This window comes from Cannabis sativa, chromosome 1 (assembly GCF_029168945.1).
Source record: "Cannabis sativa cultivar Pink pepper isolate KNU-18-1 chromosome 1, ASM2916894v1, whole genome shotgun sequence".
NCBI lineage: Eukaryota > Viridiplantae > Streptophyta > Magnoliopsida > Rosales > Cannabaceae > Cannabis > Cannabis sativa.
Window position 1 is genome coordinate 58,472,042 of NC_083601.1, and position 15,538 is coordinate 58,487,579.

Sequence of the window (15,538 nt, forward strand, 5' to 3'; positions counted from 1 at the left end):
TGCATTCAATTCAGCCCAAATCTACTTAATCATGCATAATTTAACCTCTGAAAATAGTAGCAAACAACTACAGCAAGCAGAGCAACAGATTCAACATATTTCTTTGAAACCATATTTTTGAGCTAAAAACTTCCAATCTTGAATCAATGCAAAAACCATGCATTAACAAGCTCTAATCTACTTAAAATAACAAAATTAAACCTCTGAAATCAACATCAAAACACAGCAGCAACTAGACAACCAAATCAAGCATGCATTACTCCATTATATCAAAAATTCAAGAAAACCAAGAAGACAAAAGTAAGAACAATACCTAAAGCTTGAGTTGCACACAAATTAGCTTGAAAACCCAAAGAAAATTCCAATTTCTTGCTTCTTCAAAGGGGCCGAAAAAGAGAGAGAGGTTTGAGAGAAAAAGGCTTTGATTTTTTTCTAACTTTGGAATTTTGAATAAACAAAAAGAATTAATATCTATTTCCCTTATATTTCAGCCAACACTTAATAAAATAAACCCTTAATTTCCACATACTAAGTCCACAAAAGGACAAAACAACAATGGGGAAAAATGACCAATTTGCCCCTCCATGCTAAAATAACATAAATAACACTAAAGGGGTATTTTGGGAAATTCGAAATTCCCGGCCAATCCCGACATTCCCAATGTCTAATAAACCGTCCCACAATACTAACATACTAAGTTGTGATTTTACTGAGCCAAACACCGAGTTCCATGTTACCGGGCACCGGAAATGCAAACTTATGAAAATCACTAAATGACATAAAATGCATTTTAGAATTCAATAATAACAATATAAATAATTATTTAAATAGCTATAAATAATTTTCATAATTAAACATGATTAACTGCTAATTTTTAAATTAAACTAAGCGGTCTTTGCATGTGCTCTATAAGGTCATTTCAAAAGTTCTGGCTAAACGTCTGAAAGGTTTATTGTCTAAGGTTATTTCTGAGGTTTCAAAGTGCATTGTAAAGCCCGCTTAGTTAATTTGGAAATTAGCAGTTGTTTATGTTTAAATTATGAAATTATTTATAGCTATTTAAATAATTTATTACTGTTATTTATGGAATTCAGAAATGCATGATTATGTCATCAGTAGCTTTTATATTTCGCATTTCCGGTGTCCGGTATTTTGGAACTCGGCGTTTGGCTCAGTAGAAATCACAGCTTAGTATGTTGGTATTTTGGGGACGGGTTTAGACATTGGGAATGTCGGGAATGGCCGGGAATTTAGAATGTCCCAAGAATACCCCTTTAGTATGATTTATGTGGTTTTATGGTGGAGGGGCAAAATGGTCTTTTTGCCCCATTAGTGTTTTGTCTTATGTGATTTATTAAATGGAAAAATAAATGTTTATTTTATTATTACATGGCTGAAATAAAATGAGTAATGTGATTTATATTCCTTTTTCCACAAAATTTCAACACTTAGAAAAAAAAAATTAGAAATTTCAAAAATAGAAAACTCTCTCTCTTTTCCTCTCATTTTCGGCTGGTGCATGGGATTCAAAGAGCTGGATTTTGTTCAATCTTTCAAGTGAATTTTCATCCCAAATCTAAGCATTTTCCAAGCTAGGTTAGCTCTCTTGATTTCTTCCTTTAAATTTTGAAAAAAATGATGAAAAAGTTGAGTAAAATGCATGCTTTTGTGGCTGTTCTTGTTGCTGTGTTTGGTTGTTATTTTCTGAGGTTCAAAGCATGATTAATTGATGTTAATTGAGTTGTTTGAGGCATGATTAGCTAGGTTGTTCAAGCTTTGAGTTTTCTATGTAAAAATATGGTTTTTGGAAGGAAAATGTTGTGAATCTGTTCTGTGATGTTGTTGTTGTTTCTATTAGTTTGCAGAGGTGATATTATGCTTATTTGAGTAGAATTAACTAGGTTTGGATGCATGTTAGGTGGATTTGCTCAAGCTTGAGTTTGGAACTCAAAGCTTGAGCTCCAATGGTGATTTTTGTGTATGTGGTTTCTGGGTGGTTTTGATGCTTTGGATTTGTTCTAGGGATAGTTTAGAACAGGTCTGGAAAGTTTGGGACCAATTGGGGTTGAATTGGTCGAGTTATGATTATTTGATGTTGCTGCCTGCGAGGAACCAGAATTCCGGTTGTGCATCCGGAATTCCGGATGGGGGTCCTGAATTTCCCAGAACCGGAATTCCGGTTGGGCAACCGGTCTACCGGTTGGGGGATTTTTCAGAACCCTAGTTTTCCTCGTTTTTAGGTTTTTAGGGGTATTGCCATGCTTTTTATCGATAGGGAAACTTTTAGTTCCAAGTTTTAGTCCCCGGGAAGTGATTTAGCGTGTCACTTAGAGCGTTGTGATTTTTATGGTTAGGAGCCAGTAATCCGCCGCTCAGCTTCAGTTCCAGTCAGGTTGACCGGCACACCTGAAATCGGAATCCAGGTAAGATTAGTATAACAGTATGCATATGTAGATTACATGTTTAGCGTGCATGTAGGAAGCCTGCTAGATTACATTAGATATGTATTTAGGCTTCGAACCATCCAACCCTGTCACGTCGGTACGAGTGGAGTATGACCAAGCCGGAGTATGGCCGGTTCGACCGATCAGGCTGACATTTGGTTGGTGGTTCAGTGCTATTGACCTATCCCGTCGGTACAGGCTGGAGTATGACCAGCAGCCGGAGTATGACCGGTTCGACCGATCAGGAGGATACTTGTCAATAGTACCATCCCCTGAACGTTCAAAACTCAGTACCATGTTGGACATGGCAGTAGTAGCTCAGTACCATGTTGGACATGGCAGTAGCGGGACTCAGTATCGTGTTGGACACGGCAGTCAGTTTTATGTATGATATTATTATGCTTTTCTTACTGAGTCTGTCGACTCACAGTTTATGTTCATGTGTAGGTAAAGGCAAGGCGTGGGCGATGGACCGTGAGCGAGCTTATGAGATTGTACATGTCGAGGCGGTTAGGCTACCGGAGCGTACGATCCTCGGGACGACAAGGCTGAGATTTTTGTAACTGTCGTTAGACGACTTTATTTTGATGTAAAAGTTAAACAGTTAAAACGTTTGTAAATGATTTTATAAATCGGGATCCCGAGACTTTTATAATATGGTTTATAAGTTTAATTAAAAAGCAAAATTTTAATTAATCACGTTTTTCCATAAACCTCGTTGATTAGCAACGAGCTGCACAGTACGTTTAAAAATCACGTAATACGCCTAAGATAGTTAGGGTGTTACATGCATTCATTCCGGGGCGGCTTATAACCGACAATGTGCTTGTTTCTTTTGAAATTCTTCATTACCTAAAGCGTAAACAACAAGGAAGAAATGGTTGCATGGCTCTCAAATTGGATATGAGTAAGGCGTATGACAGAATGGAGTGGCCTTTTCTACAATCAATTATGCTTCGAATGGGTTTTTCTCTTGATTGGGTTATGATGATAATGGAATGTCTGCGGACTATTTCTTAATATATTATAAATCGAGGGGAGGTTCTTGGGCCAATTATTCCTACGAGAGGAATCCGACAGGGAGATCCAATTTCTCCTTATCTCTCTATCATTTATGCTAAAGGATTTTCGGCTCTTATCCGGCTTTATGAAGAAAGAAAATGGATCCATGGGTGTCGACTGGCTCGGCGAGCTCCTTATGTGACTCATATGTTATTTGCAGATGATAGTTTTCTCTATTATTCTGCTACTTTGGAGGAGGCTCAACGTGTCTTGGAGCAACTTAACAAGTTTGAGCAGGCTTCGGGTCAAAAGATTAATCTAAGCAAGTCTTCTGTTTTCTTTAGCTCCAACACGGGTGATGGGACCCGTCTTAGACTTCTTTCCACTCTTCACATGCGTGCTGCTGATGAGAAAAGCTTTTATCTTGGTATGCCAAGCGTGATTGGTAGGAATAAGAATGTGGCTTTTGGTTTTTTAAAGGAAAAAGTTAGAAAGCGGATTCAGAGTTGGGATAGCAAGTTACTTTTGAGAGCGGGTAAGGAGGTCCTACTAAAGTCGGTTATTCAATCTTTACCATCGTACACTATGAGTGTTTTTTTAATCCCGGTTGAGATTTGTAAGGATATTGATCGTCTTATGGGTAGATTCTGGTGGCATTCTAAATCTTCCCAAGGTGGTGGTATTCATTGGAAAAGTTGGGATAAGTTATGCCTCCAAAAGCATAAAGGTGGCATGGGCTTCCGAAACTTGAGGGATTTCAATTTGGCAATGCTTGGGAAGCAAGGTTGGAGGTTATTAAAAAATCTATCGTCTCTTGTCGCTCGTGTGTTTCAAGCAAGATATTATCCTCAAGGGTTGTTTTTTGATGCTGAGTTGGGTTCAAATCCGAGCTATGCCTGGCGAAGTGTTTTTGAGGCTCAGTAAGATGTAAAAATGGGAGCTAGATGGAGGATAGGAACGGGCACTTCCACTTATGTCCTTAATCAACCGTGGATTCCTTCAAAGGACAATCCGTATGTGATTTCTTCTCATGAGTCTCTTCGTCGTTATTCTGTTTTCAACCTTTTACAAGATGGAAATATGTGTTGGGATGAAGAAGTATTGGAAGATCTGTTTGAACCAAGAGATATTGATCTCATTCGCAACATACCTTTGCCTTTAACTCTGAATATGGACTCATGGTATTGGGCGTTTGAAGATTATGGAAACTATTCAGTTAAAAGTGCCTACCGTGCGTTGCAAGTGCTTAACGAGAGATGGAATTCACAAGACAACTCTGGTTTTTGGAAGAAGTTTTGGTATTTAAAACTTCCTCCAAAAGTTAAGAATTTTCTTTGGAGGGCCCTCTCTAATTGCCTTCCCACTCTTGTTTTACTTCAAATTAAGCGAGTTAATGTGACTAGTATTTGTCCTCTTTGCAGTGGTGATGCCGAGACTACTTTTCATCTTATGGTTACTTGTCCTTTTACTATGGCTTGTTTGGAGAGGGGGTTGGGTTTTACTCTCATGATTGGAGATGTTGAATTTGGTTACTTGTTTGTGAGCTTCTGTAATGCTCACCCAGGAGATGGTATTGAAAAACTGTCTATAATTTTATGGGGTGTTTGGGGAGCTAGAAATGACTTGCTTTGGAACAAAAAGCTTGCTTCTGTTGAAAGAGTTGTATCTGCTGCAGTTACGTACCTTAAACTTTGGAAAGTTGCTCAGTTGAAAAATGGAGATGCTTCGACATCTACTAGCCATGCCTCGGCTGGTTCTGAGCTTTGGAGTAAACCATCATTGGGTAAGTTGAAGGTTAATTGCGATGCAGCTATTTTTCAAGAGAAAAAAGTCATGGTTTTGGGTGGATTGCTCGTGTCCCGGCTGGTGTGCTTCTTACTGCTACTACCGAGAAGAGGATTGGTGATGTTGACCCTGTGGTGGCTGAAGCAATGTCAATGAAGGAAGCTTTAAGTTGGCTTAAGCAAACTTGGGGAGATGGTGGTTCGTTTGAAGGTTGGATTCCTGCTAGGGTGTGTTTGGAGACTGATTGTCTAGTGTTGGTGAATGCTATTAATAATAATAGGCAAATTCTTTCTCCTCTTGGTTTAATTTGTTTCAGATTGTATTAGTCTTATATGATCTCTTTCGATGTTTGATATTTTAGTTCAGTTTGTTAAACGGTCTTGGAATCAAGCGGTTAATTGGTTAGCTCGTTCTTCTGGTTCATGTCGTGACCGTCTTTCCTGCATGGGGTCTATCCCTATTGGCTTAGAAGCTATTTTATTAGCTGATTTGCATTAATAAAGTTACAATCTTTGTTTCAAAAAAAATTACAAGCACCAAATGTTTCTTTAACACTTTTTGAAAGTGAAAATAAATTTTTGGCATTTTATTAAACCAAGTCATTAAGATATGGTTGATATATATATATATATATAGTACCACGTTGCATGTGAAAATAATGCCACGGGTGATACACTACTTTGATTTGTTTCCTAGCTAAACTTGCTATATATCGAGTTATAGATAGAGCCAAAGCTTTTTTCTTTCAGTCTAAAATTAATTGCTTTTCATATGAGTACGCGTTAAAATCTGGCGACCAGGCCCCAATTTGAGAATCTTATATAATAATGAAGATCATTTTAACTTATGTGAACTAATTACGAAGCATTGGTAAGATAAGATTTATATGTAATTTCAATTAGTCTGATAATGACCTTTTAGAAGGGAACAACTCCAGAAAACATGGAATTATAATGAAGCGAATCGCAAATGTACTACATTAATTTATATATAAATAAAATATAATCAAATTATTATATATGAACAGTTGGTACTGTAATTGGTAATTATAATTAATGTATACAACATACAATTAAGTTGGAGTTCATATAATTAATTAATGCATCAAATCTGTATTTTGCAATAAAACCATGTATTATTAACCTGGGAGACACACAGTATTTTCCTGTCGGTAACATATCGATCTGGAAACTAAATACAAAACTCTTCTTTTTTAACAAATATACAAAACCATTTATCATTTGGATTATATACATGCCATATTATATAAAGACACACCTTCATTGTCGTCAAAATGATTCTCGTTTATCGTATATATCTTAGAGATCAGACATTATAATACAATACAAAGATCAATAAAGAAATAAAGAGATTAAATATATGTTACAATAACACATATATAATATATATATATATATATTACATACATATATATGAAAGGTAGAAAAAAAAAATTACAACATATGTAATATAATACATATATAATATAGATATACACTCACTCACAACTTTGAGTGTAGATTAGTGAGGATCACCATGAAATAAGACATTACACATTTATCCAAAAGCTTATTTCCCCTATCCCTAATAAAAGAACTCTCTAGGAAATAACTTTGAGTATTATCAAACCTTAAAGTTTTCTAGCAAAGAAATGTAACTCATGCACACACTCATGTACACCATAACTCCTATACGGATGTAACTTATGCACACACGATAACTCCTATAGCATTAAAAATTCCAAATTAAGATGTGTAACACCTTTTACACTCTTAATGTTGGTGATAATAGTGGAGGTTACTTATAGAAACAAGTAACTCCCCCAAATATTACAAAAAAAATGACAACTAATATATATTACATATTATTATAGTTTATTCCATATATTTAATCTATATACTGTATTATTATAAATAATATAACAATCCCCCACTAGATTAAATATTATCTCTTTAGTAACAAATTTGTAACTTTTGTAACATTTATTTAATCAATCAAAAATATTATATCAAAATATAACATTCCCCCACTTTGATTGACTAAATACACAATTTTAAAAAAGTCTTGCTTATGTGTATTAGGTAAAATATCTTTCGATTTGAATTTTACCTTAGTGTAATTACCACAAAGTTTGATGTAAGTTTTGTTGCCGTAGAATTGAACCACTATTGCTTTAGTACAAACGGGTGATTGAAATAAAATTATAATATTTATAAAATTATACTTAGATGGTGATTGAAATAAAATTAATTATTTCCATCTTAGTAATAATCTTAAATATAAATATTAAGGAAATTAATTTAAGTTGAATTAAATTAAATAATTATCAACTTAAAAATTTCCTTTGAGAATATATTTATTGAGTTCGAAAATTTAAAGTATATAAAAATACAATTTTCGAAAATAATAAAAATAGAAAAGAAATACTTCAAGCTAAAATATCACCTATCTAGATTTTCTTTTGACTAATTAATTCAATTTCTAATATTATATATATTTATATTTTAAATTCATTTATTTTAAATTAATCAATTAAATGAAAAAATCATTGATTTGAGTTGGTCCAAGAATTAATTAAACTAAATAATTAATTTAAAACTCAATCTATTTTTCAAAATAAAAAAAATTCGAAAATATTGCATAAATAAAATGCCATTTTTCGAAATTGATTAATAAAATAAAGGAAAAATATATATTGAAAATTATTTAAATTTAAGTTGAAAAATTAAACTTCAACCTAAAAATAATTTTCTATTTAATTAAGTGTCATGAAAAATCAATAAATATTCAAGTATCATGATGAAAATCAACTTAGATATTTAGATTTTTCAAGTTAATTAAATGTTTTAAATTCAAGAAATAATAATTAAGTGTAGGGAAGGCTTAATTATTAATTTCTAGTTTAATACTAGGAAATATATACTTAATAAAATTGTACCAAAATTAATTATTTAAATAATTAATTTCACAAAGTATAATATTTTCCTATTTAAAAATTAGAAATAATAAGTAGTCTAGAAATTACTATCTAGAAAATATCTTATTTGACTAAGTATCTTTTCAACAAAAAATTTGAAAAAATATCTAATTTAAGTTATATAGAAAACATCTAAAACTTAAATAATTTCAAATTTGGATTTAATTAAATACCAAAAATTAAGTTATAACCACTTAATTTGAAGATATCTTTTTAAGTTAATATTTGAAAAGATATTAACCAAAAAAATATCTAAAACATTCAATTTTAAGTTAATATTCGAAAAGATATTAACTTAAAAAATATCTTAAGAATCTTTAATAACTAATGCCTAGGATTCCTCAACTTGATTTAAAATTTAAATCAAATATTCAAATTTAAGTTAGATAAGAAAAATCAGTTGTTACAACTAATTTATAACTTAAATAGGAATATTTAATTAAATAAGCTCCAGAAAGAATCTAGTTAGTTAAAATTCTATATTTAATTAAATACAAGAAAAATACAAATAGTTTGTCTAGAAATAATATCTAAACTAAAAGTGTTTTTCTTAAAATTAACTTTAATATTAAAATGAAAAATAAATTTTCATATATTTTAAAAGTTAATTATGTTGCTAATTCAATTTTATTAGGTCAAACTAATATAATTAACCTAGTACAGTTATTTAAATCAGGCAAATGGGCCTTCACAATTGGGGTAGTTCATGTGAGGGGGTGCTGGGTTCAGTATGTCGTACCCACTTCTATGGCTCCCAACTCTCACACAAGGCCCAAAAGAGAGGAATTTAACCTTAAAATAAATAACTGTTATTAATTGAATAGGTCCAATAACTAGATGGACCTAAATAAAATCTATCATGGTGTGACATTTTATTTAGCAACAACCTATATGCATCTATATTAAAACAAAATAAACATATAGGATCACACAGGCACACTTTGGATGGATCCTATCATGTTGCTAGGTCATACACAGATGAAAGAAGATTGTAAAATTTACCTGTTACAAATTATTAACTTGACCAAGAGAGCCATCAGATCATTAGATCTGGCAAAAAGTAACCATGGCTATTTGCAATCAAGTAATAATAGGTTTTGAAAAATTTACACACAAGCTAAACCCACATACTCCTGCAACAAGGTTAGCTGGATAGTTGGAAGTAGGATTTATTTAATTTTAAATTAATAAATTTCAAAATTAATAATTAAATAAAAAAAAATTAATTTAAAAAAAAATTAATTTTTTTTTCGAAAATATATAAAATAAAAAAAAATATTTATTTTCAAAAATAAAAAATATTAATATAAATTTCGAAATTATTTAAGAAAATATTAAAAATTAAACCTACAATTTTGAAAAATTAGGTTTCAACCAACCTAAATATCATTTCAAAATTTGCTAACTACTTTTAAAAATTAAATGTTATTTTATAAATAAAAATTGGAAAAGATAAATTAAATATCTTTTTCAGATTTTAAATTTAATTTGAATAAATAAAATAACAAAATTTAAAAGTTAGCAAAATATCTTACATCTATTTAAAATTACATGATTATAGTTATCTTATTTTAAATTTAAATAAGGTCAAATTATTTTAAAAAAATTTAATTTAAAAATAATTAAAATCTGACCTTAAATTTAAAAATAAGATAAGATATAATCAAATTTAAAAATAAGATAGATAATTAAGCAATAAGATAGATATTTACTAATTTCAAAATTCAAATTACACTAATATCTTGAATTAAATTTAAAAAATATTAAATTAATTCATAATGATAATTAGAATTGAATTAGGAATAGTAAATCTATTAATACAAAACTACACAAAAAATCGGAAGTTAATTCCATGAAAAAGCATGAAAAATCGAAGAAAAACGAAAAAATTGTGAGTTGTACGGACAGTTTTCGCGATCGCAGGAAAATTTCAGCACAACTCCGATTTTGTCGAATCTTCAAAAAATCATAACTAATTCAAATTAAATCGAAATTGAGTTCGGTAAAAAAGTAACTGTTGGAAATTATTTACCAGGATCTTAGATCTACTCACAAGTATGTTTATTAACACCCTAAATATGAACTTTCTAAAACGATGAAATAAACACATATAAAGTTTAGGAAACCTTACATTGGGTGCAGCGGAATTAAATGACTCCTTCCGTTCAGATATCTAGCCCTTGATTCCTTTCTGTAGCAGAGCATTATCAATATTTGAACCTGGATCTCTTTCTCTGAATCTTTTATGCTGAAACTCCTTCTTGCTGAAAGTCTTTCTTCACGATCTTCCTCACTATGATTGAGGTATCACTTGCTGTGTGTGGGCACTACTCTCACACTAAGATTTTCGAAATTGAAGAGGGAAGGAGAAAGAGAAGGGTCAGCCAAAGATAGGGAGAGAGAAGGCTCAGTTTTTTCTGAATCAGAAGTGTAGAAATTTAAGTGTAAATTTTCTGAAGCCTTCACTATCTATTTATAGCATTCCACTAGGGTAAGGTTTGAATTATTTGGCATTAAAATAATCAAAATATCAGTTTAAATTTCCTACAAAAGTGGCCAGCCCTATACAAGTGGATTTGGGCCTTACTTTTTGCAATTTTGCAGTTTTATCTTTTCTGCAACTGATTTTCTCAAAAACGCCAATTTTCAAATTCAACCATTTAAATACCAATTCTAACTATTTAATAACTATAAATAATTATTAAATAATATTGTCATTTATCATATTTATTAATTGAACCATACAAAGTATCATAATTAACAAATATGCCCCTAAAACTCTTTCTTCACAATTTCGCCCTTACTTAGTGAGAAATTCACAAATAGACATAGTCTAAATTGAGAATTATAATTGATTAATCAAAACCAATTATATGAGTCTTACAAGCAATATTATCTCAACTAGTGGGGGGACTATGGGTCTATATAACCGAGCTTCCAATAAGTAGATCAAGAATTTAGCACTAAAATTCACTAACTTATTAATTCTTCGTTGAATCCACGCATAGAACTTAGAATTGCACTCTCAGTATATAGAATGCTCTATATGTTCCACCATATAGACACATAATTATTTATCCATTGTTATAATCCTATCAATGATCCTCTATATGAATGATCTACACTATAAAGGGATTAAATTACCGTTACACCCTACAATGTATTTATTTCTTAAAACACTTGACCACGTATAAATGATATTTCAGCTTATGTGAAATGAGTACTCCACCATTTATGTTCGTTTGGTCAAGCTCGAAGGAGATCATCCTTTGCTTACTATTCGCCAGATAGAAGCTATAGATTCCATGTTTATGCTAGCGCTCCCACTCAATTGCACTACCATGTTCCCAAAATGTACGTATCACCCTGACCTAAAAGTAGGCTTAACTAACAAATCAAAGAACACGAATAGCCTCTCGAGATTGAGCCTAATCATAACAGGATTAAGAACATTTAATCTAGGATCAACTAGGCGATATTGACTTGAATAGATATTACGGTAAGTTTATAAATCTAAGTCAAAGTTCAATATCGGTCCCTTCCGATGCATACTCCATGCATCCAACCTCAGCTTTACTTTAACCAATGCTCTGGAAAGAACATAGCACTTCTCCAAATGCAAGTAAACTCTGTTGTAGATTATCATATCAGTAAAACCCTATGTCTGATAAATCTAGGAAACTTTATTCACATAGTCATGTTTACTTTCCAATGTGTTGACGGCACAATAAACAGGATCAAGTATGTGAAAAGGGTTTCAGATGAATTCATACATTGTGTACATATAATCATGAAATAAATCATGTGAACCATGAAACATTAAATGTTATTTCTGATCTATATTAATAAGTAAATCTGATTATATTGAAATGAATTTTATTTAGGGCATAAAACCCAACAATCTCCCACTTGCACTAATATAAAACAAAAAGTGTGTTTCAAATAATCTCAACACCTTGATATACAAATCAAGTGTAGTAGTAGTAAACTCATCGTAATAGGATCTGAAAGATTGAATTAACCACAACCTTTTCTCCACCATTACTCTTCCTTAATCACAAAATCATTGATAATGTGAAATTCCTCTCTATATGTCTACTCTCTTGGGATACTGGATTCTATACCTTTGGCAACTACTTTTGGTTAATCAGGAAATTAACACTAGTAGTTTAGGCAATTTGGAATGGTGCCAAAGATGTATAGAACTTTCCTTAGACTGAATAAGTACCTTTCCTGCAACCTTAACATTCAGTCCCTCTCTGGTAGACCTAGAGACTTCAGATAGGTTTTTACACTTCTCCAAAATCACTATTCCACCCCCAGAGTAACCACCATCTTATCAGAAAGATTTTCTAGCACAAAGGCAAATTTCGAAATCTGATGTGGTGTAGTCTAAGAGTTTTAAACACACTCTTATAGACTAACATATAGTTCCTCTTCTTTATCTTAAGATTTACTTGATTGTCTTCCAATGTTCTTCCCCTGGATTAATCTGATACCTACTCATTACTCCCACTCAACAGCAGGTGTCTGGTCTAAGGCATACAAAAGCATATCTAAGACCTCTCACTGTTGATTTAAGAAATTCTTTCATGGCTTTATCTTTTCTGGAATAGTTGAGACTTTTCCTTAGATAAATAAAATCTATGCCTAAGAAGTTGTGAAGCTTCTATAGATTGCCATTAGAAAGAAAATGCTTCAACATCTTACTAAAGTAAGTTGCTTGCATTAGAGTAAGTAATTACCAAGTATACCACAAGCCAAAGGTTTAGATAAACTCAAACCTATAATACTAGGAACAGGAAGTTTGTTAAGTCCATTGAATAGACTTATAAACGAAAATTTCCTTTTATGTCCTTGTAATAGAAAACTTTAGGTTACTCCATGTGAATGGATTAAACAATAATTCTATTGGCTTTTCTTCTTAGTTTCTTATCTTGACAATCCATTACTTGTTTAAACTCACAATGGATTTTTAAACACTAGTGTCTCCCAAGTCATAAGAAGGTGAGTTCCTAGAAACTCTCCCACTACGACAAGGTACCGTGAATTATGTCTAAGAAAACTAAATGGTATTAACCTCTTTGGTTTTGACAAGACAACAGAGGCAGTGGGATCATCATATGTCAAATAAGATGATAGAACACTTTTGGAATCAAGATTTAAATATCTCCTTTATTTGCTACTTGTTTTTCAGACTTAGTCATTTTCTTAGAAAAGTAGTATTTGTTTGATCAAACACTTTCTTATCTATTGACAATGGGATAGTCCACCCCTAATCACTTAGAATAGCTAACAAACCATGGTTAACAGTTCTAGCTTTTCTTAAGATTTTGATTAGGTCATCCATGAATCTAGTAATGATTTACATTAAGTATACAACCATTACATCATTTTGAAATTGTATTACCATAGAAGGAATTAGGCAACGACTAGTAACTAATCATCAACATGCAACTCGAAATTTCTGGGAAGGTAAGTTTGGATATAATTCAAAAATCAAATTAATGATCTTTGAACTGCATATCTACTAACTATTTCTCCACCCCTATCAGTTCGCAAGATCTTTAACCACTTACCTTAATGGTTTTAACCATTGCTAGAAATTAATGAAATTTTTCAAACATTTCAAATTTTTTTGCTAAAAGGTATAATCTAGAGTAATCGTTTTAAGAATACAACGAAAAACTCATATCCACCCCTGAATGTACATCCATCTGCGAATGAGATGAACTACTTTCAGTGGATATAGGCATATTAACTCTTTGCAGAGATTCATCTTGTCAAATCCACTATGAACAAGATACAAATGCCATAGATTAAAAAAAAATGTGGTAGTGTCTATTGATGACATAGGTTTAGTTACATCAAAGAGTTCTTAGAATACTGCAAGTAGATCCTGGTCACAGAATACCTAACTCATATTCCATACAGTTTTAATCCATTAATAGAAGATGGATATTAAACACTTGAGAAAGTGTAACTGTATTTTATTCTGGAATTAGAAATATAAGAAAATTTCTATTTGGAATCTAAAATTAAAGTCAAAGACTTAAATTTATACCAAATATAATGAGTAATTCTATCTTGGACCACCACTACTAATATAACTCTAAGTCTGATTTGCCCATACAAGTAGGAGATTTCTAAGATTGAGGTTTTATATCAATTGGGAATAGAAATTCGGGATTATAATCATATGCGTCATTTAATTTCTTAAGAGAAAATATAGAATGACATGAAATGATTTATAGACCATTCATCCAATGATATGTTTTGAAGCTAATTCGAAATGAATAAGCTAAGAGGAATTAGGATAATTTCGTTTATAAATAAGAATCCAACGATGCTTCGATTAGCGAATGTCAAAGTAATCTTATTTATACAATCTTCTTGTTTCATATCGTAAAAATACTAGTCTAAGGTGTCATCAATTGATGAACTGCTAGATGTCGCATATACAACATTTATCTTTCGAGATCTAACACTATTATGTATGTCTAATGGTGAAAATCCACTAGGGATTTATCTCATTAGATAAACAAGCCAAGTTAGACCAACAATGAAGATTCGAAATTAAACTACAACTTAATAACAGAAAATAACATGGTTCAATATAAATTCATACATAATTCAGAAATTATAAACATATAGCAAGTAGGAATGACAAGTGAAAATACTGAAACTTATAATCCTAAATAATTTCCAAGGTTTTCAACAAACTGATATCAGTGTCCCGTTTAGGCGAGAGTCAAAGCTACCATTCATTGAATAGAGTTGTCAGCTCTTCTAAAATGTTAAACATTCTAGCAACCTTTTATTCGATCAAGATTGGAATTCAGCGTTGTCCCGTTTAGGCGAGAGTCAAGGCAATTCTATCTTATGAGCTTCCACCATTGTTTTGCAATTTGCAAGTCAAGTATGGTCGCCACAATTAGGGTGATCCATACCATACAAAACACTTACAAACTACTTATCATGCGAGGTTAAACGGTGCGAAATTGCTAATGAACGTTCCTCCATTAGGGAGGATTACTCACTAAAACAAACGCGGTGTAAAACCCACAATGGAGATCGAATATCTTAATAATAAAGCTCATTATTTAAAAAGAGTTGTATTTTCTTTGATTCTCTTTATTTAATCTATTTATTTTAAATATATATATTTATTCATTAAAATTTCAAATTTAGAATGAAAAATTCTAAATATAAATTTTACTTAGATGGATATGAAAATAAAATGAATTATTTCCATCTTAGTAATGATTTCCAATAAATATTTAGAAAAATATTCAATTTAAGTTGTTACAAAATTAATTTAAATTAATTT

General features: G+C 31.6%; 1 protein-coding gene across 1 annotated transcript; it reads left to right on the forward strand.

Annotated features, from left to right (window-relative positions):
* The first annotated feature begins 4,379 nt into the window (after positions 1–4,379).
* Positions 4,380–5,729, forward strand: LOC133035353 (uncharacterized). Its single transcript, XM_061111152.1, has 3 exons — positions 4,380–5,229; positions 5,271–5,441; positions 5,593–5,729. Exons 1-3 carry the CDS (start codon positions 4,380–4,382, stop codon positions 5,727–5,729), a joined length of 1,158 nt encoding a protein of 385 aa, XP_060967135.1.
* The last annotated feature ends 9,809 nt before the right edge of the window (positions 5,730–15,538 follow it).